At 40.3% G+C, this 22189-nt stretch overlaps 1 protein-coding gene and 1 long non-coding RNA gene across 16 annotated transcripts in view; one reads left to right on the forward strand and one right to left on the reverse strand.

The window, feature by feature from the left end:
* IQCH (IQ motif containing H) overlaps nucleotides 1-22189 on the forward strand; it is a 213427-nt gene that overhangs the window by 137478 nt on the left and 53760 nt on the right. For 13 of the 14 annotated variants that reach the window (XM_077881589.1, XM_077881590.1, XM_077881593.1 and 10 more), the window contains 2 exons: nucleotides 3645-3765; nucleotides 8205-8491. In XM_077881589.1, the coding sequence (XP_077737715.1) occupies nucleotides 3645-3765; nucleotides 8205-8491 (408 nt within the window). Of the gene's footprint in view, nucleotides 1-3644; nucleotides 3766-8204; nucleotides 8492-18972; nucleotides 20312-22189 lie in introns of those variants that run through there. The other variant, XM_077881595.1, reaches the window with a different exon arrangement.
* Nucleotides 1-22189, reverse strand: part of LOC144303437 (uncharacterized) — a 109436-nt gene that overhangs the window by 5676 nt on the left and 81571 nt on the right. Inside the window, exons 2-3 of one of the 2 annotated variants that reach the window (XR_013370489.1) lie at nucleotides 14294-14356; nucleotides 8229-9647 (exon numbers count right to left, since the gene is read on the reverse strand). This is a non-coding gene — a long non-coding RNA (uncharacterized LOC144303437). The remainder of the gene's footprint in view (nucleotides 1-8228; nucleotides 9648-14293; nucleotides 14357-22189) is intronic. The other variant, XR_013370490.1, reaches the window with a different exon arrangement.

Below are 22189 nucleotides of genomic sequence, written 5' to 3' on the forward strand. Positions count from 1 at the left end.
CATGAATAAATAAATTCTTAAAAAAAAGAAAAGAAAAGAAAAGAAAAGAAAAGAAAAGAAAAGAAGAGGGTGCTTTTAAGCTGTCTCGCCACTGCTCCGACAGAGTCCTCTGCACCTGGCTCTGAGCTCTGGCCTCATCCACCGGCGCCCAGATAGTATGCAAGTTCTCAGCAGAAACTATGCTGTTGGGGGATGTTTGTGGGAATGGGGGAGACAAAACAGGGCTCTTATATGGAATGTTGGTTTGCTGCCTTTTCTTGATTATATGAGCTGCATGTCCTGCAGGGTTTGTATGATTCGGTTGTTTGGTAGGGGGACAATTCTCTTTTCACTGGTACTAAGACCATTCTTAGTATACCCATCTTTGCAATTTCCCAACAGATATTTTCAAAATAAATTAATGGAATAGTTAATACCCACCCCATTACTCCAGCTCATATCTTTTTCTTAGAGAGTTAATCACGGCCCTAAGCTGCCTCCATGTGCCCCAGCATCCTCTAGTGAACATCACCCCACCAGTGCCTTCAGCTGTGTACTTCTCATGACGGGACACGATTCATCCTCCAGATTCCTGCAGCAGACTTTCCTCTAGGAAATTTACCCTCTTGCTGTGGCTTTGTGCACACCATAAATGCTGCGGATCAGCAGAATGGCTGGCTGTGGAAGCAGAGGCAGTGACGGCAGCTTGGCACAGTGTCCAGATGCCTCACACAAGCCTCAGCCCTACAAGTTAATTATTGGCCCTCACATAGCATGTTGCATCTGAGGTGACACTTCATAAATGTCACCTCATTTATCTTCCCAAAGCCTCTCAGAAGCAGGGAATCCCATAATATCCACCCAGAAAGAATTGGTGGTTCTTAAGTGGTCATCCCCCTAGGTGGTTCCTAGGCAGCAAGGAGGGAGGCCTGTTGAGAGGTTTCATGTTTTCCCTTATTCTGTAACCAGCTGTTCAGGGCTGGGTCCATGTTTACTACCGCTATGATTCATTCCACATTGAGTGTTCCCTGTACAGAGCACTGGGCCAAATGACCTCAAAGCCACTGGCTATGCCATTGGGGAGCCCCACTGAGCTGGAGAGCACAGAGAAAGTATACCCAACTGATGACAGAGAAGGCTTCCTGGGGGAGGTGTGACCTGGAGTAACTTAGCATGAGGAGGAGGCAGCCAGGGGAGGAAGTAGAGGAGAGGAGACTGAACCAGGGGAGTTTGGGGCAAGGCTGGGAGCTGGAGAGGAGAGAGGTGAGGCTACAGTAGGAATCACAGGACAAGTCACAGAGGCCCCTCTTCACGTGTTGTCTGGGGAGAATCAATGATTCTCAAGTTGATGTAGATCTAGTATCAAGATTTATGTAGCAAAACTTCCACCTATTCCTTCAGTGACTCTGCTCCATCTCTACCTCCCTAAAAACACATAGACACTCTTTTCCATAGTTTAGCTACTTAAAAGGAAGGCCTAACATTTTGTCATTTGTCCTCCAATTGCTTCTATTGTGATACATACATATAACAAAAAAATTAATGTCTTAAACATTTTTTAAGTGTACAGTCCAATAATGGCAAATATGTTCATAATGCTGGGCAGCCATCACCACCATCCATCTCCCTAACTCTTTTCATCTTGCAAAACTGGATCTCTGTACCCATGCAACACCAACTCCCCATTCCCCCCACCCAGTCCTGGATAGCCACCATTATTCTCTCTGTCTCTGTGATTTTGCTACTCCACCTATTTGTAATTTATTGATCTATGCGTGAGCAAATGAATAAATGAATTCTTTCTCTTTGGACTGTCTTAATGTAAATAGCCACATGGCAGATCACTGCGCAGATGTTTTAACATTTTTCAGAAGCAGGGCAGGAAAGGCCCTTTAATCACAGTAGAACAGAAAAGAAGTCTCCCCTGTCCTGAGGGAGGGCTTGGCATGTGAGGCTTCCTCCTTTGACACTGGGCTTTCCTGAGCAAGGTGGGAATCAACAGCCATGCTTCAGCATCCCAGCTTTGCAGCACCTCATGAATCACAAACAACTGGTCTTCTTCGATAGAGTAGAATGCTTTTAACTGAAACAAGTATGAAACAAAAAGAAGGTGGGTTTGGAGGACAGTGTTCCAAGAGGGAGCAACGAGGAGGTCCAGATTGTTGGAACTGCACATTGTGTATGCTTATGATTGAGATGCAGGGCTATGGGGACCTGAGGCAATGTCCAGTAAAGAGCAAAGGAGTAGAGGGTGCAGGGCATGAAAGGCAAAAGGCCCCCTGCAATTGACAGCAATTTCCCTGCCTCCACCTTCCCAGGCAAAGGCTCATAGCCTAAGCCAGCTTCCCCAATCCTTCTGAACAGACCTCCAGCCCCTGCACAATGATCTTCTGGATATTTCAGAAATTATTCAGATTATTTGGACCTGCCTAGAGTATGCTCTCAGATATTTGTCTTCTATTATAGATTTTCAGAGGGCACTGGACCCAGAATGAAAGATATCCTGAGGAGCTGGGGGTGGGGGGTAGGGGTGGGTAGGACCGTTACTTTGTTAATGTCAGAGAAGTTGGAAATAAATGAGTATACAGGTTATTTCTAAGATTCCTTTCAACCCCACTCACCAAAGCAATGGATTCTTTTCCAATTCTTTCAAATCACTGAGCACTCACACATAGACCCAGAAGGCCCCCACAACCCAAAGAAAGCTGGAGTTTTTCTTGTCAGCATCCCGAATTTTGAATATGAATACTGCCCATCAAATGGTTTTATATCTAATGCCCTGCCTTACTTCTGCCAGAAATAAAATCTAAAGAGGTGGCTTCTATTTGAAAATTTTTAGAGAGTCAACTAAGACTATCCAAATAAAAAATAAACAATGGCCCTGGCAACCCCAGGCTTTTTATATCAAAAAGTCAGGCATTTTATTCTTTAGGGGATTTCCAGCTGTTTTCATTTTGACAAGGGGCTCTGTGTTTTTGGGTTGTTTGATGATGGTAAGGGGTCTTGTCTCAGGTCTAGTCAGATGAGGCTCTCACTAGTAGGGAATGCCAGCCCCTCTCCAAACCTCACTCTTCCAATCTGCTCCCCTATAATCCCACCTTTACAGCATTAGCCTGAAGTTACAGGCTTTGATCTTATGGCTGTAGAATGTGAAGGGCCCTCAAAAGGGGGAAAGGTACAGCTTAAAGAGTTGGAGGTGCCAGAGAAAGACTCTTTCAACTCCATAATTTCCCCCAGGGTCAGCCCTGTTAGGGTCATAGAATAAAAAACGTTCGGCTCTAAAGGATCTTGGGGCAAGGTAGTTAACCCCCCATCTTACATAAAGGGAAACTGAGCCCCAGAGTGGAGAGGCCCATTGCCCAAGGACACTCAGCTGGTCAGCTGCACTGGGTCTGCAGCCGAATTTCCTGATGTCCAGACAGAAGGCTGCCCTTCAGAAACGATAGGCACGACTCGCTGCAATATTTAGGGGCCAAATTACTTTGAAATATGAAAACTGAAATGCCTAGAAGATTAGAGAAAAATTTCAAAATGGCTTTCTGACTCTGGGTAAACAGTAACCACATTTTTTTTGCCTGTTGGAGGCCTGGTTTTTAATCACTCCACAAGCAGTTTTCATTTCTGTAGTAAAATTGCTTGTGGTTCTATTTAATTTGTTTCTGCAGGAGCCAGCTTTGGTGAAGATCTCCGAGGAGCTGGCGGGCATTTTAGCACAGCACGCACAGCCAGTCAATGAGAAACGGTTCCCGACGTGGAGGAAATTCCTCCAAACATTTCTCAGTCAAGGTAAATAAGACTGTAAAGTTTCTACTGAGGATTGGTCTACACAACCTTGAATTCCAGTTTTGGGTCAACCTTGTGCCGATTTAAATACCTTGTGTCTGTTGTGTTGGTTTACAAAAGTGCTCCTACAAGCAGACTTTTCTTCCTCTTTAAAACTTTGCCTAAATATTTATCTTGCTCTCAGCCTCTTACATAAATAGGAACTGAGCACACCAAGCATGGCAGACATAGCTCAAGATTTAGCCCTGTAATTGCACCTTAGCCTTCCCCTGATGGGTGGGCTTTGGCATCGGATGACCTGGTTATGGAACTCATCCTTGACCTTGAACAAGGCTCTAAAACTCTCTTTACCTACTTTACAGGGTTCCTGGAAGGATTCAATGCAATACAGATGTGAACATTTCTACCACGCAGCCTCAAAATAAGTCTTTAGTACATGTTAGTTTCCCCTTCCCTTTTGTGAGATAGCAGAAATGGTGTCACCTCCAGTTCTGAAGGCAGAATTTATTTTTTTTATATAATCATAAGAATTATTTTTATTATAAAAGGATGTGTTCCGTAGTATAGGAGTAAATAGTGGAACAGAAGAATGTCCAGAAATAGAGCCATGTTTACATGAGAATTTTTTCCTTTCTTTTTCTTTAAATTCAATTAACTAACATATAATGTCTTATTGGTTTCAGAGGTAGAGGACAGTGCTTCATCAGTCTTATATAACACCCAGTGCACTCATTACATCATGTGCCCTCATTAATGTCCATCACTCAATAGCAACCCTCAGCAACCGTTTGTTTCCTATGATTAAGAGTCTCTTATGATTTGTCTCCCTCTCTGATTTCACCTTGTTTTATTTTTTCCTCTTCCCCTATGACCCTCTGTTTTGTTTCTTAAATTCCACATATGAGTGAGATCATATATAATCATCTTTCTCTGATTCACTTATTTCGCTTAGCATAATACCCTCTAGTTTCATCCAGGTTGTTGCAAATGGCAAGATCGTATTCTTTTTGATTCTTTTTGATTCTTTATCCATTCATCTGGGCCCTTTCCATAGTTTGGCTATTATGGACATTGCTGCTATAAACATTGGGGTGCAGGTGCTCCTTCAGATCAGTATATTTGTATCATTGGGGTAAATCCCTAGTAAGTGCAATTTCTGGTCTTAGGGTAGCTGTATTTTCAACTTTTTGAGGAGCCTCCATACTGTTTTCCAGAGTGGCTGCACCAGCTCTGAAGACAGAATTTCTAAGTAAGGATCCTTCTCTGTCCTTTCATCCTCCTAATTCACCCTTATTCTCCAAGGATGCAAGGAGGTCTGTGGATAAGGGGATGAATGGAGTGAATGATGCTTGTCCCAAGTTGCAGAAGTCCCTGTGGGAGTGCCACATGGCTATGCAAGGCCCTTCACTCTTAGGAGGTTATGACATCGGGCAAATATTGTTACTGGCCTACCCACATAAATGACACAAGACCGCTAGTATAACAGGCCACAGAAGATATCTTTACTCTCTATTCTCCACTATCAGGTGATAATAAAAGTTATTATATTAACATATAATAATATCATACTAATGTGACATCAGGTAAGAGCAATAGCAACCACATAACACTGGTAGCAGCACAGTAGAGATAGCATAATGAGCACCATAGAGTGTGTATTATGTGCCAGACACTATTCTAGGCATATGTCTGTTCATTTATTTGATCCCCCTAGCAATCCTTTCCGGTGGGTACCATTATCACCCTTATTTTACAGAATGGGAAACGGAGGTACAAAAGTAACTTGCCCCAAATCACCCCCATGAACACATAGCAGAGCCAATAAGAGGCTACCTCTGTGTTGTTCCAGGAGTCTTGGTGGGATCCAGCAGGTATATTTATCAAGGAACACATCCTGGCTCCGTGTATGAGAGAGCAACAGAAAGGACAGATGTGGCTTGTTGGAATGCACCGGGTGGGCAATGTGGAGTGGGAGGGAACACCCTGTTAAAGGATTATTCAAGCTAGGGATTGGATGGTCAGCCATCTAACAAACATGATATTATAAAGGGGTTCTTCACTGGTGCAGAGAGAAAGGGAGATGATGCATGACCACCAATGCGTTCTCAAATCTAAACTTCTGTGATTCTACAAATTTTCACATGCATCCACTGATAGAAAAGTAAAACCAAAAGAGTCAACCTCATATGCATAAATGGGAGAAAATAAGATACCTACAATAAAAATGGTCAAGAATAAGGGATTATTTTTAAGTTAGGAGGGGAAGACCATGAAGATCTCCAGGTGCATCCAGTATAGGACTTAGGAGTTTCTGAATCTTCCAAACTGTCCTTTGCAAACTGTCCTCTCATCTAGTTATTGTCATGGGAGCTTTGTAGCTTGGAAAGGAGTTTCCCAGCCAGTTTCTCACCTGAGCTGTGTAACCACAAGGTTTGGCTGTGCCATGACCTCCTATTCATCTCTACCCATTCTCCCTTTCTTCCAGCCATGTTGTAAATACAGTAACTATTTATGGTAAGCAGAATAAGCTTTATTAAGCCAATTTTTTAGATGGGGAAATGGGCTCAAAGCTAGGCAGTCACTAGGGCAAAACTACACAACCAATATTTGTTGAATGGGAACACAGTGAGACCCTATAATTTTAACACGTCTCAAAAATCCCATTCTAGGAAGTCATGTGTTTCCAAATCTCTGCCCGGCTCTGAGCCCAGTGCATACAGCAGGCCCTGCATAAATGTTCACTGACCAAGCCAGGCTGTCACCCCAGGTTTCCTGATTCTTAGGCCACATCTCACCACCTTCCACTCTTGCCTGTTTCATTTCCCTTCTGATCTTTCAAGTGCTCTTATGGCCACAAAATGTGCTACAGATTCAGTTTCTACATTGTCACAGGACTATTATCAGAGGCAATATATTTTTTAAAAAGAGGAATTAATTGCTTTGAAAGGGAAAAAGCTAACAGTGAAAAAGCCATGGTCATAATGCTGAGAAGACAGTACAAATAAGCTACTTTGAAGTAAAAAGAAAAAAAAGAAAGAAAAAAAAACCTCAAGTAATCTTCTAAGTATAAAGAATAATGTGTTTCCACTGAGGCACTATCTTTCAAAATATAGGTGACAGATAAAGCCACAAATTTAATTCACTCAGGGAGATGTAGAGAGTATTTGTGTTTGTTTTGTGGATTTTGTTGTTTTGTTGCATTTACCTTGCTAATTCCCCCAACAACTTGTATTTAGGTACAGCAGACACTAGTAGGCCTCATTTAAAGAAAAGCACATCTCATACTAACTAAACAGATAAATCAGTTTTCCTTCCAAAACTCAGTTTTCCTTAGGGCCAGCTCCAAACAAACTTATACACATTTAAGTAAAGTGCCTTTTGCATAAAGTAACAGATGGCCGCCTCTGAGAAGTGCTAAAATCTCAGGATCTAACCATATATGCTGTTCAAAGCCTATGGGCAGAGGTCACCTCCTAGCAAATTTATAAAATATGCACCAAGTTTATCTTAATACTCTTGGGCTCCAGAGGCCATTCTGTCTAGGGAACGCTTCATTATTTTTACTTTTAAGTTATTGTATCTTATTCTTTATAAATAATACTTTAAAAATTGTCTATAAGAGGTAGATATACAGTAAGATTTATGTTAGGCCTCACAGAAAAAAAAAAATCAGAGCCATGTAAGTTTTGTGGATGTCACTAAGCTAACTCACAAAATTAGCCAGGGCTCCTATTGTTGCCATGGCTAAACATTAGGTTCACCTCTGTGATTTCTGTTATTCAGAGCAAAAGGTATATAAAGTATGATAAATTATAAAGCTCTCATTATCAGGAAGGATCCTGCCTCAAGAATGACAGCATCTCCTGCGCTCTACATTTTTAAAAAATACTTGACAACTGCTGTTGCGTAGGAGTCCTTTGATATAATAGTGTGTGTTCTCTTCTTCCTGATAAAAGTCCTAACTTGTTGAAACTTCAAAAAGCAATGAAGTTGAACAGAAAGAGCACCTGTCATCAAGGTATAAATACGGGCTCTGGGCAGTTAATTCCCCCTGAGGGATTTGCCCATAGTCCTTAGGTCCATTGTTTATGTTATCAATAGGCATAGACTTGATGATCTTTGGTGTCTTTATGGTGAATGAAAACTGGCATTCATTGAGTCCTAGTATATGCCAAGTACTGGGATAAATACTATAGATACAGTATCTCTAAGATTAACAACAATCTGGTGAGGTAGGTTTTATTATGCCCATTTTATAGATTATGAAAAAGGAAGTTTGGAGCATTGAAACTACTTGCCCCAAAGTCTCACAAGACATGGCAGATGCAGGATCTGAGCCCAAGTCCATCTGCCAAAGCCTGGGCTTTTTCCTCGTGTGCTAAGTGGACACAATCCACGTGAACATGCCTTTTCACCTATTCCATGCTTTCCCCCCACCCCAGGAGGCACAATGGAAGCATACCCACCTGTAGAAAGTGTCACCAACCTGACGGTGGACATGCTGATAGAACCCAATGGAGAAATCAGAGTGCTGTCAACGGGGGACCAGCTTCATGCAGAAGGCCCCTTCATCTCTTCTGGTACCACCATGCCTCAGACTTCGGTGGATCCCCAAGTTCTCACCTCTTTGTGCCTCAAAATCGGAAATGCTTGTAAAATGAGAAATGTGGTTGGTTACTTTTCTGTAGACCTGGTGACATTTATTGATCCAAGCACCATGGGACAGCAGGTAAGTTGATGCCATGTGAAATACTAAAATATGTAAAAACTCCATATCGCCTGCCCCTGTACAACAGGGAGTATCGGGGAGTCACTCAGACTCAGGGCTCCTCAGATGAGCTGACTGTAAATTCAGCATGTATGGGGTCTGTGCCCAGGGTCTTCTGGTTCCGGTACTGCTACAGCTTCAATGACCACAGCTCATCCTGCGTAGCTCTGTCAATGGGGCCTCAGTTCTGCCCATTAGTGTTCTGCCTTTGTCTTATCATGAGCCTATTTTATGCCATCCAGGGATTGAACTTGTCTAAATCTTGAGCTTAAATCACTAGAAAGGAGTTAAGAGAGTCTTTGCTTCCATTCCTTAACAGTAGTTCACCAACAGCTTAGGTTGTCAATTTTTTTCTTCTAAAAAACATATTGGGACATATTAAAGGCCTAGATAATAATATAATGAACATCATGTGCCCTCACTCAGCTTAAGAAATAAAACAATGTCGATACCACCTCCAATCGTGCACACTCCTTGCCAAGCCTCCTAACGTGGCCCTTCTTCCTCCTAGAAGCAACTTCCATCTTTCATTTGGGGATCTGATTTCCTTTCCACATCTTCACGCTTGGACAGCGTATGGATGAACTCATAAATGATCGCTTCATTTTGCATGTTTTAAAACTTTTTATAGACCATAACATACCATATATTATCATCATTGTACAACATGCTTTTATTTATTCGATACTTCCTCTGGAAGATTCCTCACATGCACACATGTGGCTCTGACTTAGAATGATCTAGATAACTTTAGCCTTTTTTGCTTCACTTCTCACCATCCCCGCCAAAATTACAATGTTTGGATTCAGTACTGCTTCACAGGACTCAGTTTTAAAGACATTCAGTTCCACCTCTGTAAGTGCTGGGTGACCAGACCTCTATCTACAGGGTGAAATGGCCTCCGCCCTGGCTCTCCTGATATCCTCTGGCCATCCAATGTTGTAAATATACTCTAGTCATTCTATATTCATTATTCTCAGTTTTATGATTCTCCATTTCAGTCAGATGATGGTTTCAAAGTGAGAGTTTATGTTTTGGGCAGCTTTCAGCTTGCTCAATTATCATTTTCCATTTGCCTTCCTGGGACCTCCATGGGTGTGGCATTCCTTTCTCAGGCCTGCACATTGAGAGAGAAAGGACAAACTGAAGGGCATCCAGAAATCTACCTTGGAGACACAAGGCTCTCTGGTGAAAGAGCTGGATGCCAGAAAGCCAGAGAGGCTTCCCTCTCCAAACATTTATGATGAGAAAGGAGGATTAAATCTGTGATCCCTAGGGCAGTAGGAGGTTGGAACTATGGGACTGCTGACTTGTGGTTTCTATTTATTCAAGTTTGGTATGGGGAAAATTGCATGGCAGTGAGACAGATCCTCAAACATAGAGCTGGTCCTGTTTCTGGGCTTACTACCCTCTGGGCTTCAGGGATTAAGGAACCACACTTACCTTGGCTAGTCCCATGTGCCCTGCTGGCCTTTTCTCACCCAACTCCTCCCCTCTTTTTTGCTCTTCCAACCACACTGGCCTTTCTCAGTCCCCCTTACTCATCATGCTACCTCCTGCCGCAGGGCCTTTACATGTGCTGCCCCTCTGCCTAAAATGCTCTCGCCTCTTCTTTTTCACCTAGTTAACCCCCTTCCTATCCATTATATTTCAGCTCGAGCCACACTTTCTTAGGGAAGCCATTCCTGACCTCTCTGACAAAGTTTAGTTTCCCTGTTTTGAGTTCTTATATCACCAAGTACCTCTCCTTCCCATAACGTTAGCTTAGTTACAATTTTAAACTTATTTATATGATCATCTGATTACAGCTACCTCCCTCTATAGACTGTAAGCTCCCTGAGGAGATGTACGATGTCTCCTTTTGCTCCCCACTCAATTATCAGCACTATTCTGGCCCAAAGTAGGTGTTAGTAAATATGTGTTGAAAGAAAGAAGGAACAAACGAACGAATGAAAGGAGGTATTCTAGCAAATACTAGATGTAGTGCCAAGACTTTTAGAGAATGAATTCAAGAATCAGTTAATGGATGAGATAAATAAATATTAACCCATGATTCTGGGATGTTATCATATTATGACCTCTCCTTGTCCTTTCCTGTTAATACTTGAGTATATGGTCATTTGTGTTACAATTTTCAATTGGACAATATTGAAGGAGGTGCTCAGCATTTTTACATTGGCCAGGAAAGTAGATTAGCTCTGTGTGTGTGTGTGTATAGTAAAATATAAAATATACACAAATATATTCAAATGAGATATAATTATACATATATAATAAAAGAATAAATAAATATATTAAACTCCTATTTATAATAAGTGTAATATATATAATGAAAATTTCTTTTTGCAAAATCACTGGCATACTCCAGCCATTTTGTAAGTTATATCACTTTGAAAAACACTTTTTTTTAAGCTTTTTTTTTAAAGACTTTTTAAATTTATTATGAGAGACACAGAGAGAGAGAGAGGCAGAGACATAGGCAGAGAGAGAAGCAGGCTCCATGCAGGGAGCCCGATGTGGGACTTGATCCCGGGACTCCAGGATCACTCCCTGGACCGAAAGCAGATGCTCAACTGCTGAGGCATCCCTCGAAAAACCCTTAAATTTCTTTTCTAGTTGGCATGCACTGTGGTAAAAATGAAGACACTGGCATATTATCATCTCATTTTTGCCAGTCTAATAGGGGGGAAATGTTATCTTGTTTTCCTCAGTATTTCTTTGATTTTTAGTGATGATGCATCTCCTCATGTTTGTTGGCTCTTTATGTATTTTGTCTTACTTGTCTTATCATATCTTTTTTCCCACTTAAATTGGACTATAATACAAAACGTTGATTTGTGGAAGCTCTTTGTACATAAGCAACTCTTATCCTTTGGTTGTTATACAAGTTACAAATATGTTCTTCTAGATTATCATTTGTGGCTTTTCTTTCTTTTTTCCAGCCATGTTTCTCCACTGTAAAAATCATTATTATTTTCATTTGTCATTGATTAATAATATTTTATAGAAAGGTGTCCCAAAAGTACACCAATATGTTATACCTCATCAGATTTCCACCCCTGAAACTCAGCAACCATTGCCAACTTTCTCCTGAGTCCACCATTACTGTGATAGTGGTAACTTTCTATTTCTATTATGCTTTCTACATTTAGTAGTTGGCAATCAACTGCAGGCAAGAGTTTTTCCTTCTCCATCTTTCATTTATGTATTTATGCATATATGTATTTATACCAGTTTGAATGTGTGAGTTTCTATTTTCTTCAGTTGTATTTTGATGCTCAAATTGTCCCAGATTTGACTACTGGGAGAACTTCAGGGTGACTATTGTGTCCTTTTGACATGTCTCCATTATTCTTTGAGCACTGTCTTACTTTCTATCACAAAGATATTCCAGGTTCACCTTCCATGGACCTAGGATCAACCCAAGAGCCTTGGTTCCTTTTAGTGGAACATGGTATTAAGATCTGGGCTCTTAGTACTGTCATTGCTACTGGAGTGTCAGTGCTACTGTTCATTGCTGTCCATGAACAGCTCAGAAGTATATGCATTATATATGTACCATACACATACACACAAATGAATGCATCTATAAATATGTATCTATTAGTGTGTATATTTTAAAACTATCCATTTCTGCCAACATCTCTAATGTCAATCTGACACTTCAGGATTCTTCCTAGACTTCCCCTTTCCACACTTAAAAATAAGTACTTTCTCCAACTATAAGGAACCTGAGTTTCTTTATCCTCAATATATTTGCTTCTTTGCTCAATGTATTTGTTTGTTCAATGTACCAACCCTCCCAACCAATCCTGCTGTCTTCTTCACTTGCCACAGCTGTGTCCCACCCCTACACCTCCTGTATTTGGATACAGAACCCTGCCATTTGTGTTTTATTTGTAATGCTCTTTGTCATACTCAAGTTTCAAATAGTTGAAGCTAGTTCTTTTTCTAAATTACTATATTAAACTTAACACTTTCTCTTATCCTCAGTTTTCTCAGCTATGGAGTAAGTATATTAGCTTATTTGACTTCTGAGAAAACTTCCCATTCAAATATTATGTATTTCAATAATATTTTCATGGTACTTACTTTTGTATCATGTACTTTAAAAAAATATCACAAGGAGATGATCACAAGGTTTAAGTATTCATATGTCCATCAGAACATTATTAAGGACAACAAAAATTTTCAAATAGCCTAAATTCCAATAATAGAGAATTTGTTAAGCCAACTATGATAGAGCAATAGAATTGAATTCTATGAAAACAGTAAAACTCAAGCTTTTGAATAATATTTAATGGAAGCTATTGATAGAATAGATGAAAGTGGGGGAGCACCTGGATGGTGCCATTGGTTAAGCATTTGACTTTTGGTTTCAGCTCAGGTCATGATCTCAGGAGTGAGATCAGGCCCAGGTCAGGCTCTGCACTCAGTGCAGAGTCACTTGAGATTCTCTCTCCCTCTTCCTTTGCCCCTCCTGTTCGTGCTCTCTCTCAAATAAATAAATAAATTTTTTTAAAATTTTTATTTATTTATGATAGTCACAGAGAGAGAGAGAGGCAGAGACACAGGCAGAGGGAGAAGCAGGCTCCATGCACCAGGAGCCCGATGTGGGATTCGATCCTGGGTCTCCAGGATCGCACCCTGGGCCAAAGGCAGGCGCCAAACCGCTGCACCACCCAGGGATCCCAAATAAATATTTTTAAAAAAAGAATAGTTGGAAGGGTAAAATGTAGATTAGAAAACAATATATGCAACATGATAACCATTTTATAAAAGGAAAAAATACATATATAAAGAGCAAGAAGAACCTAAAGAAATACGCTAAGAAGTTACAAGTCATTTCTGGATTGGAGGATTGAGGATGTAGTAGGCAGAGTAATAGCCCCCAAAGATGTCCATGTCCTAAGTCCTGAAGTTTGTGAATGTTACCATATGCAGTAACATGACTATGTGATTACCTAAGGATCTTGAGAAGGGAAGATCAGCCTGGATTATACAAGTGGCTCATGTAATCACAAGGGTTCTGCTCGGTTTGAGAACAGAGAAAGAGAAAGTGAGCCAGGGAATGCAAAGAGCCTCTAGAAGATGGACAAGGCAAGGAAAGAAATGCTCCTCTAGGACCTCCGGGAGGAACAAAGCCCCTGACCCCATGATTTTAGCCCAGTGAGATTTCTGACTTCTGACCCTTTAAGTGACTAAATTTATGGCAACTTATTATAGCAGCAATAGAAAACTAGTACAAAGTGATTTCTATTTTATTCTTTGGGCTTTCTGTACTTGCATATTCAAAAGTAAGCACTATTATATATATAATCAGAAAAAATACATGAATAATGATAATCACAAATTTGTATAGAATGTAATAGCTTACAAACACTTTCAGGAGATATAACCTCACATACACATATGTCCTACAATAGACATGGGAGGCAGAGTTGACCACATCCATCTCACATTTTTGCTCTCTGGTCCCAGCTGAGTCCCCATAACTTACCATGAGGAGCATGGGGAAGCAAGGGGGATTGGGAGCCAAAAAAAGAAAGATAAAATCACCAAGGACAAGCCCACAGTTGTGAATCAACTCCAGATAAGAATGTGGAAAATCCTGTTCAGTCTTAAGGAGATGAGAGTGAGGTTCTAAGGTAGTAGAATGGAGGAAAAATTTTAGAAATATAGCATTTAAATATTGGGAAACTCTTAAGCAAATCACGCCCGTTATGAATGTATGATCTGTGGAGAAACCCCTGTAGTTTTTACCTGCTGATGCTGTCTGTCTTGTTGGAGAATAAATTTTAGATGTTTTTTTTCTTCCCCCGTCCCCTAAATAAATAAATAAATAAATAAATAAATAAATAAATATTGGGAAACATCACAGAGTCATTAGAAATAAAATGAAAAGAGCCAGTAAATAAGTCACAGGGATGTAAAGTATAGAATAGGGAATACAGTCAATAACATTATAATAGGGATCCCTGGGTGGCGCAGCGGTTTAGCGCCTGCCTTTGGCCCAGGGCACTCCAGCGATCCTGGAGACCCGGGATCAAATCCCACATCGGGCTCCCGGTGCATGGAGCCTGCTTCTCCCTCTGCCTCTCTCTCTCTCTCTCTCTGTGTGTGTGTGACTATCATAAATAAATAAAAATTTAAAAAAATAACATTATAATAACTTTGTGTAGTGACAGATGGTAGTCTTATCATGGTGAGCATTTAGGAATGTATATAAAAGTCAAATCACTATGTTGTACACTGTAAACTAATATAGTATCATATGTCAACTATATTTCAATTTTTAAAAAGATTTTATTTATTTATTTGAGAGAGCGAGAGAGCACAAGCAGGGGGAGCAGCAGAGGGAAAGGGAGAAGCAGGCTCCCCACTGAGTAGGGAATACAATGCAGGGCTCTATCTCAGAACCTTAGGGTCATGACCTGAGCTGAAGGCAGATGCTTAACTGACTGAGCCACTCAAGCGTCTCTGTACTTCAATTTTCTAAAAAAAAAGGAAAAGGGCCAGTCCCTGGGAAATGGAGGTAGTAGGAACATAATACAAAACCACTCCTGCCAGTGGATTTATGTTCAAGATTCCAGGACACTAGGAATGGGTAAATTCCAGGCTTTCTGAGACTCAGTGCAGAATATACAGAGCTACAAGGTAGCCACGTTGGAGATCTGGCCTTCCCACATGAGGATAAGAGGAGGGGCTCTGTGCCATATTACCATGGAGGGATCCAACCCTTAAACAAAGAGCAGAAACTATTACCCTAACAGGTCCTGGAGTCAGGGCCTTTGATGGGCAATATCCACTGGGTTCCAGGAGGGGCATGAAACACCTACCAAAGGCTTCAAATTGAAGACATATGAACATGTTCATTAAACAAATACTTTCCAGGGGGTTTCTCTGGCCCTGTGCTAACGGCTGAGGGAATAGACCTGTTCTCTGTCATGAGGAAGCTCATTTCACATCAATCACCCAATTTCATCTGATACACACACACATAATTGTTTTTTACTCTTACTGTTTCCTAAGCATAAATATTACTTCTGTGAGGTTTGTAAATCCTCCAGAAAATGCACTGGACCTTGCATTTTTTACCTCTCCTAATGTCTAACACAATGATAGTCATGTGATAGCCAGGTGATTGACATACTCTTGGAGCTTCTAGAATATCCAGATCTGTCACTTAGTCACTTCTGGGAAATTCTAAAATAAAGAACTAGTATTTATCGAGTATCTATTGTGTACAAGTCATTTTGGTAGGTGCTAGAGAGGCTGCAAAGATGCAAAAGAAGTGGAGGCCTGTCCTTACGGAGTTCACAATCTAGTTGGGGAGACAGACTTGAAAAATGAATTACAAGTAAAAACATAAATGACAATAACATAGAACAATAAAAGAGACATCAAAAAGGTAATGTCAGTTTAACTGCCTTCTGTTTGGAGCAATCAAGAAAGGTTTGTACAGAGTAGGTGGGATTCGAGCTGAAAGATAATTAAGATTTGAAGAAGGTAAGAAAGAGTGCATTCCAAGTGGGAAAGATACTGTGAAGGCTGGTGGTAGAAAAGCACAAACACATATGGGTAAAAGTAAGGATCTAAGTTTTACAAACATTGTATCTGACTTGCCTGTTATAAATATGCATTTATATATCACTTTCAAGTTCCTTTTCTTTATAGAAAGTCCCTAAACAGATTGGCAAAGATGCTTTCTGTTGGAATTTCCAGATAAAACACTTTGCTTTTAGATAATTGTGACCTTTTTTAAAGAGAAAGGAAATCCAATGTTTAAGAAAAGAGTCTAGATGAAAAATGGCCTCAGGCAACTAGTCATGGCCCTTCCCAGATACAAAAGGTAACTACAGAAGGAAGTGGGACTTACCCCAAGTATAAATTGTGAGGAAAGACAAAAATGGAGACTCTGATGTCTATCAGAGAATATCCCACACATTCTGAAAACTGTCCCTAAGAGTGTCTAATACAAATATATCAGCACAGAAGAGAAAAAAAAAGGATAGGAAAATATTTTCATCAAGATGAGTAATGGGTCCTGGCCCCAATCTGTCCATTAGCCAGTTGTGATACTTTAGACAACTCACTGGACCTCTCCGAGCCTTATTTTTTCATTGACAAATGGTGAATTCCTGCCCTCCTTCCCACAGGATGTTCTGAGAGGCTGAGCTGATATAAGGTGCTCTTCTTATTAAATCAAACAGCATAATCACATGTAAAACTGTCACCCGAGCCCTCAGCAGGTTCTCAAACTGTGAGTGGAATCTGAATGGAATTAGCATTATTTTTAAAACTCAGTGAGCATTATCATCATCTCAAAGTGATATATAAGCATCAAAAATGAATATATTTATTTCAGAGAGCAGAAAAACCAAAGTCTACAGAAATATCATAATTCCTTCTTATTCATTGCTGTATACCCAGCACCTAGCACCAAGTCTAGCATATACTAGCTCCACAATAAATATTTATTAAATGAATGAATGAATACTTCTCTCTGAGTCCCCCTCTAGTACTCTCATTTGCAAGATCTCCCTATCTCTGTTTTCAAGATATATAAGGTATTCACCAAGGGACCTCAATGAGATTTACTTTTTCTCTTTAGGGAAGGTATTTTATTTATATATAAGAAGGTTAACAGTTTATTTCTAAATTAAAATTTAATAGCCCTTTGGAATAAACAGCAGTGCCTATTATTCAGTGTTTTTTAATGCTATAATAGGCACACTGTTAATCACAACTTAATACCTAGGAAAGGGAAAATAGATCCCAAAGGGTTTTGAAGCATTAAAGTAAAAGACTTGTCCCTTTAAAAGGTCTTCATCTTCATGTCAATGACAGAGACCTGTAATATACAAGTAATAATAATAATGATGGTGATGATGATGGTTTCTACAATAAGCACAAAAGCAATGAGGACAGTAAATTTTACATTAAAAATTACAATTCCGTTTCTTAACACTGATGGTGTGGGTAAACCAGTGGCCAATTTTGCTATATATAACATTATGATATGTGACTGTCCTTAAATGTTGGGTTAACCCCCTTATACTAAAAGACTGAACCCGGGTAGCTCAGCGGTTTAGCGCCGCCTTCAGCCCAAGGTGTGATCCTGGAGACCCAGAATCAAGTCCCCCGTCAGGCTCCCTGAATTGAGCCTGCTTCTCCCTCTGCCTATGTCTCTGCCTCTCTCTCTCTCTCTCTCTCTCTCTCTCTCTGTGTGTGTGTGTGTGTGTGTGTGTGTGTCTGTCATGAATAAATAAATAAAATCTTAAAAAAAAAAAAAAGATTGAACCCAAGCCTAAACATCAGGTCTTGGGTAGAACTTTGGTTGGTCTACGTATAATAGACTCAGCTCCTCTGTTTATGTCCAGTCGTCTCACCCAGGACTTTGGATGTCCACTCTCATGGCGATGCTTGCTTCCTTTCAAATGAAACCCAAACACTTCCCTCCAGACTCTGAGGTCTTTAGCTTTAATCGCCAGAAACATTGCCAGAGCAGGGCAAATCTGGGCATTGACACTGCATCCTGCACCTCTCAGGAGGTACCACATTTCTGCAGGACTCAGGAGGGCAGCAGGTAATGGCAAAAGTCCTGCTAGTGCTAAGAAAGACCATAAATTCTCTACATACAAAAAATAAAAATTCTCTACATACATGTATTTAACTGCTTGTCCACCAGCATCACAAAACTAAAGCTGAGTGGTCCTTTCCTAACTTTCAGCTGTCACCTATGGTCAGGACTTTTCCTGTGGTAAATTTTCCCTTTTGAAGTTGTCCTTAACATTCTTTTTAACTTAATTTTGCCTGTACAATAATGTTGGGTTGATGAAGTACAACGTTATTTGCTCTTGGCCTTAACCTATTTCTTAAAATGCCCCTGAATCTTCATGTGGCACTAATTGCTTTTCTCATTGATCATGTCCAAAGTACTCTCCAAGACAAGCAAGCTGAACTGCTTGGTGACATCCACATTCAATAAATGCATTCTCATCCTGCCTTCTACATGCACGCTTCATTCCTACAACCTGCTCTTCCTTTCTTTTCTGTTTACAACTTTCCTTCATTCAAAATGTTTCAAACCCAACTTCTCATGGAAACCCACCTTAACTAACCCCCCTTCAACTGTCACTTCATTCTCTAACCTTTCAGAGCACAGGTATAGTATTGAAGGCCAGTGTAATTATTAATAATAATATTAACTATTTATTGAATTTTTGTCATGCACCAGACACTCTGTTATATATTTTGCATGCAGTATTCCTAATCCTCACACCCTGAGAAGTGGGTATTATTATCATCCCAAATTTACAGATGAGGAAACTGAGGCTAGAGTGACACAAACAAGGTCACACAACTAAGAAGTGGCAAATCCAGGATTCAAATCATGACTTAGCTGGCTGACGAACCTGTGCTCTTTTTTCTCATGGCAGATGCTCACTGTGGTACTGCACTGGATTGATGGTGACTTTCTTTGTAAGTCTCTCCCCCTCCTCAACCACCATCACCAAAGAAAATGTATGTTTCTCTTGTATATCCTCAATATGCTTGTTGAATTGAGTTGAACAGCTTAAAGCCAGAAAACACATCTCCTATTTTTTTAAATATATTCCATCCTTGTGCTCTGCACATAAGGTAATCATTAAATGTTAATGACTAAGCGAAATGGAATAAAATCAGTGTTGTGGTAGCCATTTTTAAGCTTTAAGAGTTTAAATGAGCAAGCCCATACACAGCACCACAGCTGGGAGTGCCATATTGCCATTAAGCCAGAAGGTGGATTCGTGGGATGGGAACATTTGAAAACAGACACCACAGGAATGGCTAAGTCAGTTTTCCAAACCACTTTCTACAAGTAGCTACTGCTTCTCCTCCCATAATAATTTCACAATGATTAGCCTGCTAGGTGAGAAATCTCAGGCAAAAACCTGAGTATCAGAAAAGTTTAGAATGACCACTAAGTATTGGGCCAAAGGTGGACATGATGTGACCACAGGTAGAGTCATTCCAATCCAGCCAGTCAAAATGTAAGAGAACTGCCATCTAAATTTCTATTACAGGCTTTATCTTTCAGGGTAAATGGCTTTGTTCTTCTCATGAGATTCATGAAATGCAATCTCACATTCCAACACATATGGATATCAAAATGTGTATTTGGTGAGGAATAGTGTCTTATGCTACCAATTTCTGCTTCCCTTTGCTTTCTTTGCTCATAGCACAAAATTTCCTACTTTTTGCCAAAACCTTACTATGTAGCTTTTTAACTTAATTAAATATATAGGCAATTACTGACACCATCTGTCTTCATAGAAAAAGAACAAGAAGTGACACAAAAGACTGGGATTCTGAAGGGAATATTTAGCAAACAAAATCTTCTAGTTCCACTATAGTGATATTTCTCTTTAGAAGCCCTTATGTTATTTTAAATCTTTCATGTTTCTTAGAAATAATGAATTTGAACTATACTTAAAATGCGGCGGCTTTGGTATGATTTTTTAAAAAGAAAATATCAAGTAATCCATTGCTTTTTCAGTAAAACAAAAACTTAAGCATGCCGTTGAACATCTGTTACCAGTACAGTCTAACACAGCACTTAAAATCCTTTAAAATCCCTGAAAACCTTTATAAAGTTACATGAATCTTTTGCATAAATAGAACTGTTTTAACAGTATGTATATTCCTTTAAACATATATTTTGCTTTCTTAAACATAAGATTCATTGTGTTGCCTATTGTTCCAAGCTCCTATAAGTAAATAAATGGAATGCCTTCACATCTTGGTGGAGTGGGTCTTCCCTTATCATGCCACATTCCTTTTTTTTATAATAAATTTATTTTTTATTGGTGTTCAATTTACCAACATATAGAATAACACCCAGTGCTCATCCCGTCAAGTGCCCCCCTCAGTGCCCGTCACCCATTAACCCCCACCCCCCGCCCTCCTCCCCTTCCACCACCCCTAGTTCGTTTTCCAGAGTTAGGAGTCTTTATGTTCTGTCTCCCTTTCTGATATTTCCCACACATTTCTTCTCCCTTCCCTTATATTCCCTTTCACTATTATTTATATTCCCCAAATGAAGAGAACATATAATGTTTGTCCTTCTCCAATTGACTTACTTCACTCAGCATAATACCCTCCATTTCCATCCATGTTGAAGCAAATGGTGGGTATTTGTCGTTTCTAATGGCTGAGGAATATTCCATTGTATACATAGACCACATCTTCTTTATCCACTCATCTTTCGATGGACACCGAGGCTCCTTCCACAGTTTGGCTATTGTGGACATTGCTGCTAGAAACATCAGGGTGCAGGTGTCCCGGCGTTTCATTGCATCTGTATCTTTGCCACATTCCTTGCCCAGACAAATAAGTACCTACTTATTTGTGTCTGGCTTTTTAACCTTTCTCTATGTCTCTCCACAAATGTCTTAATGTGTAAAGGATATCAAACCAACTTATTGAACCTTGATCAGGCTAAGCTAGGAACTAATACAAAATACAAGTCCAAACAAAATAACAAAATTCAAACCCCACAGGGAGAGCAAATAGGAAATACAAAAGAATTCCAGAGAAGAGGTATATTTGGGCTCCAGGAAGAACATGGGAATGGCAGTTACCACATAGGACAACCATGTTCTCCTACAGCAATTCTCTGAACCAGAAGAGCAGGTTTTGAGCTCCATGGGGCAGCAGCTGAGTGCCCCTATATAAATAGAAGGGTGCAGGACAGGGGCGCCTGGGTGGCTCAGGGGTTGAGCATCTGCCTTTGGCTCAGGTCATGATCCCAGAGTCCTGGGATTGAGTCCCACCTCAAACTCCCCGCAGGGAGCCTGCTTCTCCCTCTGCCTATGTCTCTGCCTCTCTCTGTGTGTCTCTCATGAATAAATAAAATCTTTTTAAAAAAATTTTAAAAAGAAGGGTGCAGGACAAGAGGGCATCACTAAAGAGACTCAACATAAAGAGGCACTTTTCAAAACAATACCTATAAAACTTCTACTCATATTAAAGACTTAAGGTATACCAAAGAATACACTATCTCAGATTTGGGGAAGCAGGGATATCAAAGCATATATTTTGTATTTTTTGCTCACTTACTGATGAGGGAAATATGAAGAAATGGATTCTACAATTGTTTTCTACAAATTTCTTGAAGATTGTGTAGCACACCAATCAAATATAACTAGAGCCAAGTTACAAATGTACACTTATCTGCCAGGAGCCATCTAGTGCATTCTCTTGAGCATAAGCTATATATTAAGAAACAGAGCACTGAATTTTAGAAGAAGAGATGGGGAGAAGGAGGGAAGAAAGAAAGAGGAAGGAAAGAAAGACCTCCCTTAATGCTGTTTTTTTTTTAAGACTTTATTTATTCATTCATGAGAGACACAGAGAAAGAGAGAGACAGAGACAGAGGCAGAGGGAGAAGCAGGCTCCATGTAGGGAGCCCGATGTGGGACTCGATCCCAGAACCCTGGGACCATGATGTGAGCCAAAGACAGAAGCTCAATCACTGAGCCATTCAGGTGACCCTCCCCTCCCCCACACACTGCTGTTTCTTTCATTTGCTAGAAGGTGAACCTAGAGACAAATGGTATCAGAGGAGGTCAGGTAGAAGCAGTCTCTGGGAGGAAGCTCTGTGGAACAGAGGCC

This window comes from Canis aureus, chromosome 32, assembly GCF_053574225.1.
Source record: "Canis aureus isolate CA01 chromosome 32, VMU_Caureus_v.1.0, whole genome shotgun sequence".
Classification (NCBI taxonomy): domain Eukaryota; kingdom Metazoa; phylum Chordata; class Mammalia; order Carnivora; family Canidae; genus Canis; species Canis aureus.